Source organism: Morus notabilis, unplaced genomic scaffold (genome assembly GCF_000414095.1).
Source record: "Morus notabilis unplaced genomic scaffold, ASM41409v2 Scaffold812, whole genome shotgun sequence".
Taxonomy (NCBI): domain Eukaryota; kingdom Viridiplantae; phylum Streptophyta; class Magnoliopsida; order Rosales; family Moraceae; genus Morus; species Morus notabilis.
In genome coordinates this window covers 185,765-207,689 of record NW_010361467.1, presented here as the reverse complement: position 1 = coordinate 207,689, position 21,925 = coordinate 185,765, and the positions used below count along the sequence as shown (strand labels likewise).

The window sequence follows — 21,925 nt, the reverse complement described above, 5'->3', positions numbered from 1 at the left end:
GACCGGTTGGGTAGACCGGTCACAGGTCGACCGGTTAGTGAAGACAGGTTGACCGGTGAGTTATAACGTCTCTGTCACCGGTCGACCGGTTGTAACGTAAAATGCATGATGACATGGCAAAATTGACTCTGGATGCGATTAGAACTTTGGGAAACCTAATTGTTACGGAAGTATGACTTCCAAAACACTATAAATAGCCTATTAAGTCACATTACTCATTAGATCACTTGAGAGACTTTTTGGAGGCTACTGATAAAAAATTCCTGAGAGGAAAAATTGTTTAATTCTCAAGAACAATTTTTTCTTTGGCTCTCTTGTGATTGGAAGGAGATCAAGAATACCTAGAGGAGATTAAGCGACGTGTGTCCACCCGCACACCGATTGTGGAAACGAGAATAGCAAAGAAGACCAGTTGGTTGAGGCTCTTCCGGTTGCTGTTTTGAACGCTTAGATCTGTCAGATGTGCAGTTTCCTGAAATCTCAAAAGGTATGTTTTAGATCTTTAGTATTTATGTTATATAGCATCATGAACATGTTCTTGTTTGGCTTTGACGTTGATTAAAATTTTTAAATTCCGCTGCGCACTCGATGCCATTAATTTTCCAACATGGTGCACGCTAAACAATCACTGTGGAGATTCGTTACAGTGACGCAATTGTCTAGGACGGAGTCCTTAAGTGAATAAGTCTGTTAGGTGTCTGTAATTTATGGAACATAGTGAAACTGTTTATTGTCTGGGTGTGGCCCCACAGATGTAGGTGTGCACACTGAACTGCGATATCATATTATGTGTTCCTTTACTTTCTATACTTTATTCTGCTTAAGAAACTGAACGTAATTAACCCGGATATTAATTAGTCAAGCCGTGTTCCAGACAGTGTTCCAACATCATCTGGAACACCAGACGTAACATCATATCTAACAAGTGGTATCAGAGCGGGTCATTGACTATAAGTTCGGTGAGATCTTGGAGAGTTAATTTGTTATTTTTGGAATGGATTTTCTAAAGGAATGAGGTTCAGTTGCACGTCCCCCTCTGCTCGATGGTTCGAATTATTCATACTGGAAGGCCCGGATGAAGGCTTTCATCAAGGCTCAAGATGAGAAGGCATGCCGTGCTGTTTTGAATGGCTGGAAACATCTAGTAACTAAAGATGCAGAAGGGAAAAAGATTCTAAAACCCGAAGGCTCCTAGAATAATGATGAAGACAAGTTGGCCATCTACAACTTTCGTGCTCTCAATGCAATATTCAATGGAGTTGACATTAACCAGTTCAAGATGATATCTACATGTGAATCTGCAAAAGAAGCACGGGAGATTTTTGGAGATTGCTCATGAGGGAACCGCTGCTGTCAGACAATCCAAATTGAATATTCTCACAACTAGGTTTGAAAATCTTTGAATGCATGAAACTGAAATTATTTCTGAATTTAATTTACGGTTGTGTGATATAGCTAATGAATCCTTTGTTCTTAGTGAAAAAATTCCTGAGGCAAAACTTGTCAGCAAGACGTTGAGATCGTTACCACAGAGATTTACCTACAAAGTCACTGCTATTGAAGAGGCGAAAAACACTGAGACTATGAGACTTAATGAATTGATGGGATCACTGAGGACATTTGAAATGAATCTGAGTCAAAATAAGAAGGAGAATGAAATTTCTCAGGGGATTGCTTTCCAAGTCGAAGTAAAAGATAATGTTGAAGAAGATGAAGACTTAGCGGAGTATCTTGCTCGATTGACTAAAAATTTCAACAAAGTGATGAAGAAGTTCAACGAGAAGAACTAAACTCCAACTTTCAACAACTCCAACAATTTTCAGAAAAATAAGGGAGCTACAAATTCCTCCAATGATAAGAAGAAGAATAGGAGAATTCAATACCGGGAGTGCGACGGTTACGGTCACATTCAGTCTAAGTGTGCTAACACTCTCAAAAAGAGGAAGAAGTCTCTCAACGTCACATGGAGTGATGAGGATTCTGAAGGTAACCAGGAAGATGATGATCATGTGAACAACTATGTTGTGTTCAATGCCTACCAAGATGTTCTAAATTGCAGTGTTACTGATCGTGTCACAGCTCATGTTGCAACATCATCTGCAACACACTCTGAAAAAACCAGAAGAAAACAGAGATTTTTCAAATTCTGACGGTTCCAACAATGGTGAAGAAATAACCGAGGAGACAATCCATGAGGCATAAGGCATATGAAACCATGTTCAACTAATGGATTTTGGTGGTTAAAATGAATAAGTCTTTGCGGGAGCAAGTCAATGAGCTTATTAAAGAGAAGGATGTACTTAAGAGGGCTATTGTAAACTATGAATTTTAGGCTGTTGAAAAGGAAAAAAAGCTGCAGGAGACAATAGCTGAATTAGAGCACACTCAAAAGTCATTGAAGATGATGAATTTCGGCACCACAAAATTGGATCACATTCTCTCGATAGGAAAAGCGAGTGGTGATCGACATGGCCTTGGCTATATTGGTAAGAGCTCAACGTCCAAAATAGTGTTTGTGAAGAAGACGCCTGCCCCTAAGCCTCTGACTTTCTCCAGTAAGAATGTTACTATCTCATCCCCTCGACATAGAAGGTTTGTCCCCACATGTCATTACTGCGGTTTACCTAGCCACATAAGACCGAGATGCCACAAGTATTTAAATGCTTTGAAGCAAGGTATGTTTATTAATCCACCAAATTCTGCAAACTCAAAGAAGATACCTAACGTGAAGATTGATGTGCAAAATAATTTTTCTAGACGTGTGTGGGTAAGGAAATCTGATTTGAGGTGTCATAAAGCTTATACTTCTTTAGAAGTATGTACTAATGATTGTGGGTGTAGTGATGGTGGTTGCACTAAGCGATTGACAGGTGTTAAGAGCATTATACATGGAAGAATGCTACATCCAGGGGGAGTAAGACATAGAGAAGATTCAGGAAGAGTAAGCTACAAAGATCAATGCCCTCGAAGATATCTAGTGCGAAGTGTTGCACCGAGTGTTCCAACAAATGTTACAACATGATTTGCGACATCAGCTGCTGAAGATGTGTCTAGGGTGTGAATTTTTTTTATTTTTTTCGCTGTGTCTTCGGCTTATTTTTGTCAAAAAGGGGGAGAACAATGTAATTTTTGTAATTTTTTACGTTTTTGAATTTTTAGGATCTTTTGTTAATTTTGCCAAAAAAATGCCAAAGGGGGAGATTGTTAAGTATTTTTATTAGTTGGCAATTTATTTACAATCTTGTAAAAACTCAAAAAACAGGTTCAAGAAGATTTCGTATTGCAGAAGAAGATTTCGTATTGCAGAAGAAGATTCAGAATTAGATTTGGAGAGATAAGGATAAGGCTTTAGTCAAAGGAAGATAAATCATTGGTTATTTGAATTTAAATGAGATTCTAGAAAGAGATAAGGATCAAACGAGATAAGAATCAAAAAGATTATGTGGAGATTTTATTGTGGTGATTATCTAGTTTTTGGCTTTTGGTTGGATTCGAATTGCAATGGAAGATTAAATTGGCAAGAGAAAATTCCATATATATATATATATATATATATATTGGCACTTGGAATTTACGTGAGGTGATCGACATGGAACTAATGTGACAACTAAGCCATTATGAAGATATTGTGCACGTGGAGATAATGAAGATGTGCATGGAGATTTGATGTTTGAATTATATTTAAAGAATAAAGTTAGTGCTGCAAACGTGGGGGTTTAAGTGAATATTTTCATAAAAGAGTTTGTGAGTTTTTGTGAGCCTAGTGCGTTATTGAGATCGTCCTTCGGGAGATGGATTTGTTGCTTTCGGGAGGAAGCTCTGTCAGTCGAAGGGAATTCACCGTACAGTTTCGAAGACGTGTGGTGCACGCTAAACAATCACTGTGGAGATTCGTCACAGCGGCGTCATTGTCTAGGAGGAAATCCTTAAGTGAATAAGTCCGTCAGGTGTCTGTAATTTTTGGAACATAGTGAAATTGTTTACTGTCTGAGCGTGGCCCCGCAGATGTAGGTGTGTGCACCGAACTGCGATATCATATTGTGTGTTCCTTTACTTTCTGGAGTTTATTCTGCTTGAGAAATTGAACGTAATTAACCTGGATATTGATTAGTCAAGCCGTGTTTCAACATCATCTGGAACACCAGATATAACACCAGATCTAACAATACTGTTGGAAATCTTGAGGGAAATGAGACTTGAAACACGTAGAAAGTACACTTTTCTTAAAGCGTAATTTGCCCCCTCTCGTTAGAGATTGCTTCGGGTTCTCGGCAAATCGCTCACAGGATCTGACAAGCTTTCAAGTTGTTAATCACGAGCAAAATGACAACAACACGAAGAACACAAGAACTCTTTGAATTTCTGGAAATTTTTGAACAAGAAGAGAGAAGAATTGTAGAGAATTATTTCTCTTTATTTTATCAGCAATTCTTGTTCTTTTTATAGTTTTTTTAATCATACAAATACGTATCGACACAACCAAACTTGAAAATGCACATTTTCCATTTGAATTGATGTCAATTTAAGTTTCAAAAATATGTCTGGTCGTTATGGCGCTGCAGTGGAATGTTTCGAGCGCTCTAGCGCCAATTTCTGGCAAACCAGAAACTGTCCTCGCAAGCCCGAGTGCTGCAGCGCCCATTCTAACGCCGCGACACCCAAACTCAGCACCGCGGTGCCTTGCTTGTTGAAAATTGTATTGTGTCCATTTCAGCGCCGCGGCGCCCAAACTTAACGCCGCGGCTATCTCTTAAATGCAGAAAATGCAAGGCGCTTTTATATGCGATAAAACTTAACAAATTCTTATATATTATTTTTAAACAATCCCAACACATACAAAACTATTATTAGACTATTGTTACACCTCTTCAGACGTAGTTTTACGTTAAATGAATGTCATATCATATTACATTTTTTTATGTGTATATATATACACACACAACAGGGAAGTATATAGTATTTTTGGAAGGACCACAACAAAAATATATGTACATTTATTATATATATTTGTGTACGTAAATATGCATGTGTATGTATTCCTAAGCCAAATTAAATTATAGTACAAAATCGGCTACTTTCTGGAAGTGATATTTCGTAGACTGTGGAGAAAACTATTTTCTTAACTTCAAACAAATTTGCGATACTGAATATTGTTTTTGATTTGTTTGTATTTATTAGGTTGCGTATATATATACGTATGTATGGGAACCAGCACCGAGAAGTACGGACACACTAGAAAAGCCAAGAATATAAAAACAGAAATCAAGAACAACCGAACAAGAGACGAAGAGGGAAAAGGGAATTCAGAGAGAAGAGAAAACACAGAAATTGATGGCATAGCGTTGATATCGATTTATAAAGCCAAAGCTTGAGTCTCAAGCCAACCAGATGTTGATAAAGATATCTTGCTCACTCATTGGCTTGTTAAATAGGCTGCTTTTTCCACTAGTCATTTTCTAATACTGCTAACCGCACCGCAAACCTATTTATATACATTTAAAGGTTTTAATTTTATGAAGAAAAAAAAAAGTCATTTTTTACCAAGTGAGATATATAAATATTACGTTAATCAAATGGAGCTTTTTTTTTTTTTTAAATGATAGAATATGTTATTTTGTCAAATCATTCGATTAAATTTTAACTCGGCTTTCAAAATAGCACATCAAATACGTTATATAAATTAAGGTACCGATTTATAAGTGATATTATTGAAATTTAATTAAATGGTTAAGAAATTTAGCATAGAATTTTGTAAACAAATACATACATGGTGCTGAAGCAGTACATAACGGTCACTAAAAACATGGAATTATATTGATAAAAATGAATCGCTCACCCCAAAAAAGAAGAAAGGAAGAAGAAAAAGGTACGTAATTGTTGCACCTGTATTTTTTTTTTTAAAAGTTCATAAAAACTCTAACTACGCATTTAAAACTCGTTCTAAAATAATTTTATTTTTTATATAAAAATAAAAATAAAAACGATTTTAATCTCAACCAGAAATTATTTTTGAAAATGCGTTTAGTAGTTTTATCAAGAGATTATTTTCAGTGTAAAAAAACCCATTAATGTCTCTCTTTCTCTCTCTCGAGAAAGGAGAAAACAAAAATAATAAATGATTCATTTCTTTCTCATTTTACACTAAATTAAAAAATTATTTTTATTTCTATTTTTTATCTTTATTTTTATTGTGTCAAAAATTATTTTAAAATTATTTTTATTATTTCTTTCTTAAAAAACGTAAAAAATAAAATAAGATAAATTCTAAACACGGCCTAAAATAAAATTTTTCTGTTGTTTTCGGTGGGCTGTGAACAGTAGTAACTGTTATTCTGCCCCCCAGGTATTAATTATATATCATTCTGGAATTTCTGAGGGCACACACTTTCTTGCTTTGCAGGTGTAATGACCAAAACCTCCCTCTCTCTTCTTTATCCACTTCAAACCCTCCATCAATTAGTAGATCAAGTGCATAAATGTGGATAAATGCATTGTACTCTTGAATTAGTTATGTTTGGAAAAAGTTTATAACTAGCAAGCTTCTTATGATCTTGGGTTAATCTTACCAATGATCCTTTGATTATTTTGTTTTTCATTAATCTCACTTTAATCCCTTATTTTTAGAACGTCCCAAATTTAATCTATGATCATTATTGACTACCGAAAAAGATAATAGAATATGCACGAAAATAGAACACATAATACGCGCATGTACAAAAAAGCTGTAAAATGACACTTCGCTAACTGCATATTATCCATATTTTATTTTGATAATTTTACCACCTAATTGATGAAGACTAAAATTGAAACAAACTGAAAGATTGGGGATTAAATTTAAGACGTTTCAAAAGTCAGAGATTAAAGTGGACCTGATTTAGAGCAAAATTTAGAAGCATTTGTAGGATTAACCTTATGATATATATATGCGCGGGCATATTCATACATTATGGCCCTGTTCATTTCACCGATTTGAGTTTAGAATTTGAATTTTGTTATAGTAAAAAGCTCCCAGAAACAGTCACATCTAACTTTTTTACTACAGTAAAAAACTCTCACATAAAATCACAACTTAACTTGAATTAACAAACTAAACGGGTCTTATACACACACGTATGCATGTGTGTGTGTGTGTGTGTGTGTGTGTGTGTGTGTGTGTGTGGAGGGGGGGTATTGAGAAGGGTGGGGAAGGGGAGGGAGATCATAGGCTTGATAGAGTTGGCAGGCTTTAAACAGAGAGAAGAGAGTCTCAAAGTCTCAAATGGTCAGAAACAAGTTGCATATGAGTGTGATGCAAGTGGGGTTCTGTTAATGTTGTTGTTGTCGTCGTCGTTGGTTTTGGCGTGTGTGGGAAGTAGTTCTGCAAACACCAATTAATGAACAAACGACAACAACTTTTTTTAGGCTTTGAGCCCCCCCAGTACTGCTCCCCAATGCATGCTACGCTAGCTTTAAGCTTTACCCTTTTGCTCGCCTAATCTGCCTTTCTTCTTTTTTAACTTTTGCTGTTTCAAGATTTGGTCCCCACACAAATGTTACAAAAAAAAAAAAAAAAAAGCAATAATAATAATTCATATAGCTACCATTATACGTGTACACTGCCCCAATCCCACACTTTGATATTTCCTTACTCTGACCAGACACCCATTTCGAAAAAAATTATTTGAAAACGTTTGGTTCATAGATTAAAATTATGTGATTTTATGAGAAAAAACACTATAACGAACCATGAATCATGATTCAAATCATGGTTTGAATCCTCCAACTAAACATCTCCAAATTAATCTGATCTAGTTTAAGTATTATATTTTTAAGAATTAGAAAATTATTATTTTTGAGTATTATCAACTTAATCGGTTCCACACAGCTATTCGTTATGTAATTCACGAGAATATATTTTTTTGAGGGAATTCATGAGAATATATTGCATTGAAAACATATTGCAATTTTCCTACTTTTAGTGGATAAATTAAGAGCATTTGCTGAAGTAATTTTCAACAAATGTATCATGGATTGCGACTTATTCACAAAGATTATTCATTATTATATGATTTCAAACCAAATGTTTTCTTGTAGGCCTACCCAAATCTTTGCTTTATGTTGATTGTTGTGGCCGAAAAAAATACGTTTTTCCATTGTCTTTTTCCGCGTAATCATAATTTGTGGTTGCAATCCGAAAGATCTGAAAAGCCACGAGGACCCTACAAGAGAAAACGCACCAAAGGAAAAAAAAAAAAAAAAAAAAGAGGAAGAAAAGAAAACATAAATTCTCATGGGAAGGCATATTACATTGCGCTCCACCAAATTTTGCTTAATTAATGGCAATCATGACCTTTTAGCTGAGAGATCTCATCAATCAATGGTTGACCAATACAACATTGGATTACCCATGTTCCGATGTACGGCAACAGTCCAACTAAAATTGGGAATGGGCCCACAAAATTAAACACGTTTGAGTTGGAAATCCTAAGAAAACCTGACGGACATTTGAATAAAAGTCAGGTGGGCCCAAGCCCAAAAAAGGCCCAATGAGGTGGTGGGGTTACACGTGAAAGACGTATGGGCGCCTGCCGGCTGCCACCCAATTGCCATTGCAATTGCTCCGGCATCTTCCATCTTTCACACGTGGCAACATGATGAATTTGTCAGCACGCCTAATCAACTGACACGTAGCAGAATTCAATCACGGCCGTCGGTTAAATGGATGCTTTGAATCCGATGGTGGTGAAGGCCCTCTTGGTGGGTCCCATGGGGTGCTCAATTTCACCTACCGACAGGAATGTTATGGGAGGGGAGAAGATATATTAGAATTTAGGAGGTGGAACTATGGACCGCTCCACAGTGCACAGTTTGTCTGTTTAAATGCCATTCAAAACATGTATTTTTGCTTACCATTTCTTTTTATTTTTTGTTTTCTCTCTTTGTGTTTTTTTTTTTTTTCAATTTTCTTTTTGAGTTGAATTTATTTGAGGTCCCTAAACTTTTTCTCTTTCTCTAATTAGTCCGAGGCCTTTGTAAAAATAACATAATAGAAAAGTTTTATTTATAAAATGACAATTCAAAAATTTTTATTTGCAAAATGATTTTTCTGTTTTTTTTTTTTTTTTTTTTGCTTTTTCTTAAAGCTACGAGCGTAGAAGAAAGCTCACCAAAACAAACCACAATCCACAACCATGGCGTTCATGATCACCCTCTCTCCTTCTCCTTCTTCTCCATCTTCTTCAACTGCTCTAATCTCGGTTTCCTTTGTTTGGAGTGCTTTGCTTTTGGATTGGAAGCTACCAAAAAGGTTGAAGAAAATAGAGAGAGAAAGAGAAAGAAAAGAAGAGAGAGAAATGGAGTGCTGCCATTGATTCCGGCAGAAGGAGACCGACAGGAGGAGAAATAAATAAAATTAAAATTAAAAAATTCATTTTCCTAATTTTATTTTTTCACTTGATTATTTTAACCAAATTCTCTAATTAGTCATTATACTACAAAGTGTTCTATCTTAAATCCTAAACTCTTTCAAGTGTCTTAAATTTAGTCCATTAGTTACATTCTGTTAAATTTTGAATGAAAAAAAATTAAGTAATCTTATAATTACACCCCAATAAATATTGCCCTCTATTCTCCAACAATTTCCTCTATTTCCCTGGCTTTTCTCTTGATCTGTGGACGTATTTGAATTCAGAACCCAGGTTTCTAACACACATAAGTTCAAATGCCTGATGTTATGCATTCACCTTATTTAGTGGTCCCAATAACCCACAAGTTTTTGTTCTTTGCTCTTCTTGCCATTTTGTAATTGAAATAGCAATGGTATTTTTGGATGCTTAAACTAATGCAGAAGTATGGTATAGTTCTTGAACTTTGAAATGAAAAGCAGTAATCGCTCTAAACTTAATAAAATTAGATAGATTAGATAGATAACTATAAGATACTCAAAAAAATAAAATAAAACTTCTAACTAAAAAACAAGACAATAGATAAAAAATATGATATGAATCTAAAATAAAAAAAGAAAAAAAAAGTTGAAATTAAGAGTAATAGAAACTATTTACTCTGGTTATACTTTTTATGTTTTGGTTCATTTGTACTAATTTTACTATACTCATTTATTGAGGCGAAATTACAAATTACCTAATTTTTTCCATCTAAAATTTAACAGAATGTAACTTATGATTAAATTTGAGACACTTAAAGAGTTCAGGGTTTAAAATATAACACTTTTTAGTAAAAGACTAATTATAAAAAGAGAAAAAAGCTCAGGGACTTCTGATAGATTTAACTCTTTCTTTTTGGTGAGGGGGACAGGAGCCATGGGGTGCAGAATTCCTCCATTCCGGTTGACCCTTTGCACTTCGAATTATGGCATTCTTTTTGTTATTAAATCATTCAAAGGATGTGTCAATATCTTTCATTCTCTCTCTCTCTCTCTCTCTCTCTCTCTCTCTATATATATATATATACACATTTGTATTGTATGCTTAACTTATTTGTTTTCTGAGAATAATATGCTTTTCTTACTAGTAAGAAGAATACTTTTCAGCTTAGAATCAACACAAACATCTTATAGAGAGTAGTCTCACATGAAGAGGAACTAGTGTTTATGTCCAACGTTATAGATTAGAGGAGTTGAATAGCATTGCTCATTATAATAATTTGAAAATATGTTTAGTTTTTTCAGAATTTTATTAGACAATGTTTCTCCCATTGTTTTTTTTTTTTTAAACCACATTTTACTGTGCGTGAAACCAATATTAAGTGCTAAATTATCATAAAGAAGTTTAAAATCTATTATAACGTGAGAAAAGTCTGGTTGCACTTTTAAAAAAAAAAATTTATTTATGTGACATCACATTAATAAACAGAAGGAATTGGATTAGAAATTTTGGATCCAAGTACTGTCTACAGTCTACACTCATCATAAACACCAAAACAAAAAGGAGATAAGTTAAAGGTCTAGTCGTGCCAATCTCTTAAAATTCATCATGTGAAAGCTATTATGTATGGCATAAGCAATTCATATATAGTCTGAATGAGATAGAAACAGAGAAAGCATAATTCATGATTTAACTCGCATGCGCTAATATTATGCACAACATTTTTGCTTATTATTATATGACAATTAATATATATATATATATATTGTTAGTTTACCGATCCATCTCAAAAGCTTAAGCTATTAGAAGGTTTATACTTTAATACTCTCCCTCACGTGTGGGCAGGACAATAGATAATCGTGTGGGTAAATTAATTAGAGAGTCCAACATGTGAATATTTAAGCCGAAATATATTAAAAACCCAACACATGATGACAATTTAAATTGGGATAAAGAGTGCAATTATGGAGATTTGAACTCATGACCTCCCGCTCTGATACCATGTTAGTTTACCAATTCATCCCAAAAATTTAAGCTATTAGGAGGTGGACCAACAATAATTTTATACTTTAACATATATATATATATATATGCACATATGCATGTTTTCACGTGGTGTATCTTTATGAAAAGGACATTTCTCGCAATTGAGATGTACTATAATGATAATAAAGATGCAGAATAAACACAACAAAAAGAATAAATAAATAATAAAGACAAATGTATTGCAACGGACACCCTTTTGGCTTAGTTTAATAAGCGCTTCGTTATTTATCTATTAACAAGAAAGCATTTTGCACTTCTTTTTTGTTATTTTTTTAGGGAAAAAAGGAAACGAAAACACAACTCAGCCATTTTCTGTCTCAAATATTTCTATAATTAATTAGTCGTAAATGGACAAACCACTTTAGAGTTGTCATTGTACACAAACAGGGAAGAAAATGCTACTTGAAATTCCATAAGGCATAACCTGAAGTGTGATTTAAACAGTATTACCAAATAATTATTAAAAAAATTTAGACCTAAAAGGCTAGTACATTGTTTGGTTGACATTCTCCACCGAAAAAACAAAAAATCTTTTATAATGTAGCTTTTAAGATCATAAGAGACTAGGAAAAAGAAAAGTTAGATTAAAAAAGGGAGAATGTTTTCTCCTTGTCTTCTGAATTCTTCCAAAAGGAAATTGGTTTTTGTTTCTCGTGAGAGCTTGTATGAATCATGCATCCAATAGGAAGTCAAAGAAAGCGTTTACAAACAGTGGATCTGATTATGAGGGTAATTAGGTGTTCACAGTTTAACTTTTTGGATTATGACCCTCAAAAGAAATTAAAAGCAAAAGCCAAAAAGAGTCTAAAAGGAATGGGAAAACTTTCCGACATTCCTTTCTCTATGGCTTTGTAATTTGGCATTATCCCCCCAATTTATGTTGACCTTAATTTGTTTAATTTGAATTAGGCCGGCTTTGAAACTAACTAATCCACTAATGGGGTGTTCTCAATTATCTAGTTTGATGTGATATGTTGTGGCATTGCTAGTCATGGCAAGATCAGAATTGTCTAAAAGTAAATTAGGGGAGGCGTACGGATATTGACCGATTGAGTCATGTTGTGCTTGTGCCTCATGGTCATGCATTCAGATTTCAAAGTTTCCCATGGGGTGGCCCCATGCAGTGGTATGAACACACCTTCCTTCGCATTAATGGGCTTCACACTTTGACTAACTTTTTTCTTCTTCTTTTTTTTTTTTTTTGTTTTTTTCTTTTTTGGTTGGTTCATACTGTTTGGTAAGGGTGGAAAATAGAGAGAAAAGATGAGCACAATTCCAACGTGGAGAAAATAAAAAGGAGTGAGTGAGCTTTTCTTTTTTATTTGATACATTATTTGTTTTGCCATTTTTTTAAATTTTTTAATTTTTCTTTCTAAAATCAGAAGGATTAGAACAACTTTTTTCTTCGCAATTTCCTGTCTAAGAAACAACCCAATATTCCCTTTTCTTTCTTCTGTAATCCCTCGGCTACTTTCTTTCCTCTGCGTTTTCAATTCTACCAAACACATGCTGAGTCTAAAATTTAATCTGACGCCAGTTGGAGGTATGGCTCAAACTCGACCAAGGATGAATCCAAATGGGATCCCACATAAAGGGCCTATTTAGTTCGTTGATTCGAGTTGAGATGTGACTTTATGTGAAAATTTTTTACTGTAGGAAAAAAGTTAAATGTGACTGTTTTTTAGAACTTTTTACTGTAACAAAACTTAAATTTTAAACTCGAATCGGTAAAATGAACATGAAGAAGATTTTGGCTCTTTATATTGCAATATACAAAGATGAAGCCTGATTTTTTTTTTTTTTTTAATGGATAAATAAGCCTGAAAGCTTTTTCTTCAACGTGTTTTGGACAAAACACAACCTCACAGATAGAGTGGGTACTTCAATATGGACCTTTGATGGAATACATGGAGCACACACTTTGGGCCGTATCACCTAAAGAAGCCCTTTCTACTACTGATTACGCAGTTTTGGAATAGAATTAGGCCCAATTCTTCAGTTGGCTATTTACCAAATCACTACTGTTCGTCGGCTTTCTGCGGTATCAGTTCAGATGATAGTTCGTTGTTTTAATGCAGATTTGTAGTTACGTTTATACACTTTGGAGTTGATCTTGCATAACATGATAAGACTCAATGGTCAGAGCGAGAAAGGGATTGTTAGCGTTCGTGATTTGCATAATCTATTATGTCACTTGCTGCTACAGAAGAAAAAAGAGTATTCAAAGGCAAAGTGATGAAAACGAAAGAAACACTTGTGATTAAAAAGTGAAGATAGGTAGGCATTCACATACTGACACGAAGACAACATCAGGGCTTGCTTGTCATATACAGATTAAGCTTCAAGTGACGAATGAAAAGAGGTCAATAGACTTTACATAAGATGGAGAAAACTGATGGGATCACTTGAAATGGTTGAAAAAAAAAGAAAGAAAGAACCCAATAGGATGGCATAGTAGACCAGACTTTTTAACTCTCCCAAGAATTGAGGGCTAAGATGAAACAGAAACAGAGACCACATAGAATGATAATTTGGACCTCAACTCCGAGTTCCAATGGGGAAAATCCTAAAGGATCACAAACTATATGACAGACCCTTTTTAACTCTCGTGGCAAGTAATACCGACAAACAAAGCTTTTCAATTATAAGAGCTGAATGGCCTGCTATTGTTCCGTCAAAAGACCAAAGAAATTACAAACTTCACACTAACCCCTAGCCAATAGTACATCCAAGTTACTCAAATGGTCATCGGATGAGGACTCCTGAAGCCGGGGTGCCTTCCGCACTCTTCTGTTCGAGAAGACATTGTCCTCATGCCTTTGTTGGTGATCCGTGTGCGCCACTTGATGCATATGCAGCAATGCAACCATGCTAATCGCGACCAAAGCAGCATTGCCCAAAACACCACCCAAAATGTCCAATTTAAGGGTTTTCCTTGCAAAATTTAAACTTGATACTAGAACATTGCACAAGATATTTGGCCTTTTTCCTTCGCAGGTCGCCAAGTTGTCACCAGATGAACTGAGTGGGGAAGTGTAAAGTTTTTCAGGAGAAACAAACTGATTAGCCTCTTGAACATCTCCCACAAAAGCTAGAGCTTCTTCAATAACTTTGTACTTCTTCCCCTGGTGTTCAGCCAGTCTCATTGCAAGAACAATTCGGCTTTGCTCTAACCTTGCGATTGCAGCATCTCTCTCAGCTCGTTGCTGCACCTGTAGAGTCTGTAAATCAGATCAGATAGAGAAGAATAGCTCAGTGGAAACAAATGTCCGATACTGCTACTATAATGGAAAGGGTAGAGTTTACAAGCGTAAACAAACAGATGCAACATAGACAAACGCCAAGCCCCTGTCTGTTAGTGCTTAAATATGAATCGGTTGCCTTTATTTTACTGGTTTAAGGGTCATAATTTCTACTAAGTCACCACAAGTCCATGACTCCACTCAAACTTTCAAACCAGCCTTCTATGATTTACTCTGTGTTTTGAATGTTTCACCTTAACTAATATGACGACACTCTTAACTCTAGCATAAATAATACTGAAACAATAAGATTATCAGTGCAAAGTTCCAAAACAATCCCAGCTAACGTTCTATTATGCTCCAAATATTGTACTTCCTAATAACCTCCATCTGCCACAAGCTCTATAGTTTTTTTAATCTGCCTAAAATGTGGCATTGTTGGGTCCCTTAATTGTCAGCAATATAGATAAATAGTAACTTCCTCCTTATCCTTCTAGATGATTTACATACCTCTTATTGTCCTAAACTTCATTGCAGATGGACTTGTTAACAAAGGAACTCGAGGAGATTCTTAGATGTTCACTTTCACTAGCAAGGTTTCGATTAATACAATTGCATCAAAGTAAACAAACATTAGAAACAATAGAACTAAACATTTCATTATTTGCTTTCGCTTGAACAATTTCCTCAGAAGCCTAAAAGAAACTACCGAATTCGCTCAACAAGCCTAGTGAACTTTCTAAGCTAAGCAAAGCCCTACGGGTGATCATTTACCTACAAATTAACATACTACGATTGAAAATCCAAAATACGCAAATCGAATAAATTACAAATTTCCTTCACTCTCTCATTCGTTTTTTCTGCGGTTTTCTCAAGCTAAACAAAATCACGTCAACTCACATGGAAAATTTCTCCCTTAACATTCTAGATGATTTACATCCCTCTTATTGCCTTAATTACTTCTCTATCTGAAAATCCTTTTCTTCTACAGAAACTCTTTACCATTGTAAACTCCTAACCTGCATTTATCCTATGAAACAAAACTAAATCATCAGAAGACGAACTTAAATCCACCATACTTAATTCACAGTCTATAAACAGTAAAAGACGGAGGATCCTTAGCTACGTTATTGCAGAACTGAAGTCTTCTTTTCTCCGATTTCAAACACCAATTAGCTTTAACCTGATTAAACCTCATTGCACATGAACTTGTTAATAAAGGAACTGGAGGAGATTTTTAGACAGCCACTTTCACTAGCAAGATTTCGATTATTAAAATTGCATTATAGTAAAAACAAACATTATAAACAATAGAACAAACTATACGCTTCATTATTGCTTTCGCTTGAACAATTTCCTCCGAAACTTAAGAGAAACTACCGATTTTGCTCAAGAACAAGCCAATGGAACTTTGTAAAACCCTATGGACGATTATTTTCCTCCAAATAAACAATCCTACTAGTGAATATCCAAATTAAACAAATTGAAACCAGCAAAATACAAATTTCCTTCATTTTCTTTCTCATTGCCCGCGGTTTTCTCAGAAAACAAACAAAACTTAATCGAAACCACAGCAACTTACATGGAAAATTTCCAGCTGATCCTCGAGGTTCTCGAGCGCGGTCCGAATCGCATTGAGGCTCTTGGCTTCCTGAATCGCCGAATCGTCATCGGCGTCAACGCGGAAGTCCTTGACAAAGACGAATCCTCCGCGATTCTGGTCGGAAACGGCGTCGTTTCCGGTCGGCTTCCTCTTGTCGGACCTCCTCTGAGCTTTGATGGAGTTGAGGAAGTGAGCTCGAGAAATCGAGTGAATGGCGTCGCTGAGCTTGTAGTGTAGGTCCCAGATCTTCTCAAGGACTCCCTCGATTTCGTCAATCTCCATTTCCCATTTCATGAGGAAAATGTCCCAGAGAGATGGAGATAAACACAGAGAGAGAGAGGGAAAATGACGGAAAATTTTGGGTGGGAAAAGCTTTCTAGGGATTTCGTTTTCGTTCGTATTTGGTGCCGAAAAAAAAATCAAAGTTACCCGCTGATTGACGTGTGCCACGGCGTGACACGTGTTCTTAAGAAATGGCGTTTATTGCCGAATCGTTTTCTATTGAGATTTCAGTTCAGTAATTAAAACCTTTTTTTTTTTTTTCAATGGTAGTATTTCATGCTTGTAATCTTTAATTAAAGCAATTTTTCCCCCAGGTTTTGGATGTAATTGATTATTTCAGTTGCAAAAAAGAAGATAATGAAAGCAATATTGGAGCTAATTTAGCCCCAAAAAAAAACAAGATCCATGCACTTTTGGTAATATATATATATATGTATATATATTTGTGGTTTTTTAAAATATAAATTTTTGGTTTTTTTGTTGAAGGAAAAAATTTGTGGTTTTTCGTTATGAGTACACATTAAATTTTTTGGTTAATACTTTTATTGTTTTGACAGAGGCAGTTAATTTTTTTTAAAAGAATATATATTTATCAAAATAGCTAAATCGTTAAACTTTCAAGCTTGATTTGACTTTAATTCAGGTATTGCGTAATTAATTCATAATTTGTTCAAATATTAATTCGTATAACGGGATATTCCAATATATATGCTTTCTTAGATTGAAAAAAATATGAATATTTGGTTAAAAAAATGCTTTTCACCGCTTGTTTTAAACAAATTTTGGGGGAAAAAATATGTGATGAATTCTCTAAAAAAAATGACTGTGAAAGGATATGGTGAGAAAAATTTTGAGTGCGTTTAGAACTCGTTATAAAATGATTTTATTTTTTGTATGAAATGAAAATGAAAACTTTTTCAATTTAAGACAGAAATTATTTTTAAAAATATGTTTGATAGTTTTATCAAGAGATTATTTTCAGTGTAAAAAAACCCATTAATGTCTCTCTTTTTCTTTCTACTTAAGAGAAGAAAAAACGAAAATAAAAAATAAAAAACGATTAAAAATCATTTTTCATTTCTCTTTTATTTTAAACTAAATAAAAAAATTATTTTTATTTTTATTTTTTATTTTCATTACACCAAACGTCATTTTAAAAATATTTTTATTTTAGAATAAATATAAAAAATAAAAATAAAATCAATTCTAATTTCTCGTGGACTTCAAAGAATCTTGTCGAGGTCACAATACTACATATTTGGTGACCGACACTTTTGTCAGCGAGAGAGAAAGCTTATCATCAATATGTTTCGTGGCTGTTTTTGTTTGTTTGCCTTGTTTGTTGGTATTATTATTATTATTATTACAGATTTTGTCTCCTCCTTTTCTTTGATGGATGTTCTCTGAAAAGGAAGTTATTGTTAAAAGAGAGAAAATTATATTATCAAGCAGTAAAAAGAGAGCGCATTCCAAATGCTAAGTTAACTATATTCAGGGCTGCTTGATCGAGTTTTTATTTTTGTTTTTAGTCAGCAAAAGAAAATAAGTAAATCAAATCAAGATACATTTGAAAGAGATCGAACGGTTCAAAATGATTAATGTACTCTTTATTGAAATTTAGATACAAGTTTCAAAATCTATTAAAAATAATTTTTTTTGAGAAGTCACACTTTGTGATTTTATGTGAAAAGCTAAAGTTTTTCTCATAAATCACATAATCTGGATTGAGGTAAGTAATGCAAGTACGCAAGGTATAGCTATACTCATTCTTTCTTCTGAAAAGAGCATGGAATCTAATTAGCCCACGCGGTTTTTTTTTTTTTTTTTTTTGTCGCAATATATTGTTTATCGCGTGAAATTATGAGTCTTAGCCAAAACTTGTTAGTGTTTATTTGTGGAATTTTTCAATATAAGGATTTAAGACTTTGTCTTTCATAAAACTTCAAAGAAATACATTTTTTCTTTTCCGGTCAAAAAGTTCACGAATGAACGTACTAAAGGTTAAAGCAATTATGCAACATGTAAAAAGAAAGTTATGAGATCTTTTTATATGTACAAGCTAGCTGATCAAACATTATAACTTAGTATAAATATATATTCACGACATGATAACATGTATATATATATATATATTGTTTTTTTTTTTAAAGAACATGTATATATATAATTTAGTATTGGTATTACACCGAGAGATTTAGAAGAAGAAAAGGGCCACAACATATTGACGAAAAGAAAAATGAAGCGCAAAGAAGAAACTATGAATTAAACGGGGAAAAACCACGCAACTCTTCATATCCGTACGTTCCCAAACCTTTATTTGCCTTTCAAGTGCAAAGCATTTCGGTATTCTTATTCTTATTAACTTTTTATGGGATTTCGGTATTTTTATTAGTACGTACGATATACAAGATACAACACATATATATGCACTTATGGAGCAAACCGACGACGTTTTGTCCATTAATATATTATCAAAAGCCACTAAGTACATGATCCATGCAAAGGAAGGCAAAACTTATTGACCCTGCACGGCGTCGCTCGGTCGTCTATTTCCCTGCTGCCTGGAAAAAGACAGTCTCCCAGCGGCGATCGAAGTCGTCCGATTTCCACTTTCGCCGCCGTCCTCTCCGGAGATCTCCTCCAAAGACCGCCCTTTGGTCTCACTCACTAAGAACGTGCAGAAAAACCCTATCATATTCGTAGCTGCCAATATCAACATAGCCCTACGAATTTTCTTCGGATTACCACTCAAAGTATAGCTCTGAATCCCGAACGCCCCGATCATCGCTCCGGCCTTCCCCGATGCCGCGCTTATCGCGTGGCATGTCGACCGCACCCGCGTCGGGAACAGTTCCGCGGGCAGGACGAAGGTCGTGCTGTTGGGCCCGAAATTGGCAAAGAAAAAGGTAAGTCCATATAACAGTGCGAAGAGCTTATGGTTTTCCTCCTTGAGGTAGTCATACTTGAGGCCTATGATGAGCATGAACATGGACATCATGAAGAAGCCGACGAGCTGAATAATGAAGCGGCCGAGCTTTTCGATTAAGGCGACAGTGAACCAGTAGCCGGGGAAGGTGCCGAACAAGGCGATGATGAACATCGCTCGAGACGTTTCGTAGACTTCTTGAAGAGCGTTCATTTGGAGTTCCTTTTTTATGAGACCGATTGCGGGGAAAATATCCTTCTGGGTTAGGTTTTGGCTGTAGAATGCGATGTCCAACAAGAACCAAGTGGTGGTAGTGCCGATCAAATGCCGGCCGTGACGCGTCCAGAACTCTTGGGAGAGTAATGTGTAGTTGTTTGCGGCTTTGAACTGAGCCAATTGGTCTTGATCAGCATCGATTTCTATGTCCAGGACCTGACCCATGTCCATGGCCGCTTGGTCCGCTTTTCCTCTGATTAAGGCCGTGTACCGTCCTAGGCAGATCAGATAATTTCGTCCAATTAGCAAAATATAATAGATTAGCTAGATTAATATATAATGTGGAAGAAGTTAGTCACAAGCTGTGTCGTGACTTAAAGCCAAAGATCCTGCGACTAGCTATATATAACCAAAGTTTACTAACTGATGTGTTTGTGGCTAGAAGTTTTTGTTATATTTTTTGAAAAAGGAAAAGACAACATTTTTGTGATTAAAAGTAATTTTAATGGTATATAGCTCAACTACTATATATATTTTTGTTATAATTAGGAAGAAGTTGATTGTGGAAAACGGCCGCTTTTTATGGAAAATTAAACTGACTGAAACTAATTGGTATAAATACAAGTAAATATATATATATATATATATATATGTTCAACTCAAGTTTTTTCACAGCGTTTTTCGTCACAAATATATATTTTTGTTATAATTAGGAAGAAGTTGATTGTGGAAAACGGCCGCTTTTTATGGAAAATTAAACTGACTGAAACTAATTGGTATAAATACAAGTAAATATATATATATATATATATATATATGTTCAACTCAAGTTTTTTCACAGCGTTTTTCGTCACAAAAATTCAAAATTAACTTTTTATGCTAGGATATTTTCTCACACATAAAGTCATTTTTTAACTCGAATTAAAAATTCAAATCCGCAAAATGAACTAGAACAATAGTCAATTGTTAAATTTAAAGTTTATTAAGTAAATCACTCTATTTCTTATAAAAGAAAAAGAAAAAGAAAAAAAAAAAGACCATCTACCCTATTTTTTCTTAAAATTATATTATTAACCAATTATGATTATAAGTTACAAGTTACAAATGTTCTGACTAAAAGGCTTTTACCAAATAAGTAGTATTTTTTTGTAGTTGTTATTACATTTCACGCCTTTAAGAATAGATCAAAGACTAGTATATTTGATTTGCATGAGTGAAAAGAAAAAAACAAAAAAGTGCACTAACCAGTTTCGGGCATTTTCATCCGCCAATAGAAAGTTAAGATCGCCGGCAAAGCTCCGAGCATAAGCACAGTCCGCCACATGAAATCTGCCTGTGGCTGCGTGGAGAGGACATTTTGGAAATCGTCACCTTTGTATGCGGGCGCATTATCGTTCATGAGGAAGATCTTGGAAACAACCATGGAAACAAGCCCGGCAAAGATAATCCCCACCCCCTGCATCGCAAACACGGCGGCGATGAATGCGCCACGTGTCTTCTTGTTGGCGTACTCCGACATGATGGTCGCGGAGAGCGGGTAGTCTCCACCGATCCCAAACCCTAACCAAAACCTAAAAAAACAAAGCGTCCCCATCACGGCATGTGGGCTAGACCCCAAAGAGAGTCCAGAGCAAATAGCACAAATGACCATCAGAACTAGGGTTACGCCGTAGACTTTCTTGCGGCCGAGCTTGTCCCCGAGCCAACCAAAGAAGAGCTGGCCCGCGAGGGTTCCAACGAGGGCGACCCCGGTGACTAAGTTGTTGACATTCTTTGGCAGCTTCCCGGGCTTTTGTGAGCCGGGGTGGTAAAAGTAGAGACGTCCCAAGAGCTTCGAGATGGTGGAGATGCAGAAGAGGTCATAGGCGTCGGTGAAGAAGCCCATGCCGGCAATCATAATCGCCGTCACGTGGTACCATTGTGTCCGGGCGTTGTCGAGGGCTTCGAGCACGGCTATCGCCATTTGGGCAGCCAATTATTATTGGTTTTGCGGTGGTGATTTACCAATGAAGTGGGGGATATTTGTAGGAAGTAATTGTGAGGCAATTTATAACGAACTTAGCCAAGAGAAACGTTTGTTATACATTTTTTTTATTAGAAAAGGAATAATTTTTTTATTTCTTATTTTTTATTTTTTTTATAGAAAACCTCAACGAGGAAAATTTATTACAAGCAAAAGAAAAAATAGATAGATTATACAAAAATACGTTTGCTATGCATAGGTTTTGGAGGAATTACAAGAAATCAG

General features: G+C 35.2%; 2 protein-coding genes across 3 annotated transcripts; both read right to left on the bottom strand.

Annotated features, from left to right (window-relative positions):
• Positions 1-13,668: 13,668 nt before the first annotated feature.
• Positions 13,669-16,676, bottom strand: LOC21394721 (plastid division protein PDV1). 2 transcript variants are annotated; one of them, XM_010099566.2, is made up of 2 exons: positions 16,233-16,676; positions 13,669-14,629 (listed from the first exon to the last, which is right to left on the bottom strand). In XM_010099566.2, exons 1-2 carry the CDS (start codon positions 16,545-16,547, stop codon positions 14,114-14,116), a joined length of 831 nt encoding a protein of 276 aa, XP_010097868.2. In that variant the 5' UTR covers positions 16,548-16,676; the 3' UTR covers positions 13,669-14,113. The 2 variants fall into 2 exon arrangements, with proteins under 2 accessions (XP_010097868.2, XP_024022333.1); XM_024166565.1 differs by having other exon boundaries at positions 13,669-14,620.
• A 2,374-nt stretch (positions 16,677-19,050) lies between these two features.
• LOC21394720 (inorganic phosphate transporter 1-11) lies at positions 19,051-21,640 on the bottom strand. The gene is made up of 2 exons (XM_010099565.1): positions 20,923-21,640; positions 19,051-19,952 (listed from the first exon to the last, which is right to left on the bottom strand). The coding sequence occupies exons 1-2, from the start codon at positions 21,638-21,640 to the stop codon at positions 19,051-19,053; spliced, it is 1,620 nt and encodes a 539-aa protein (XP_010097867.1).
• Positions 21,641-21,925: the final 285 nt, after the last annotated feature.

Excerpts from the sequence above, each read along its gene's own strand:
- LOC21394721 (XM_010099566.2), bottom strand. The coding sequence starts at position 16,547 with ATGAAATGGGAAATGGAGATTGACGAAATCGAGGGAGTCCTTGAGAAG. Across the intron at positions 14,630-16,232 it reads ATCAGCTGGAAATTTTCCAT|ACTCTACAGGTGCAGCAACG; the intron begins GTAAGTTGCTGT and ends TCTGATTTACAG.
- LOC21394720 (XM_010099565.1), bottom strand. The coding sequence starts at position 21,640 with ATGGCGATAGCCGTGCTCGAAGCCCTCGACAACGCCCGGACACAATGG. Across the intron at positions 19,953-20,922 it reads GATGAAAATGCCCGAAACTG|GACGGTACACGGCCTTAATC; the intron begins GTTAGTGCACTT and ends TGATCTGCCTAG.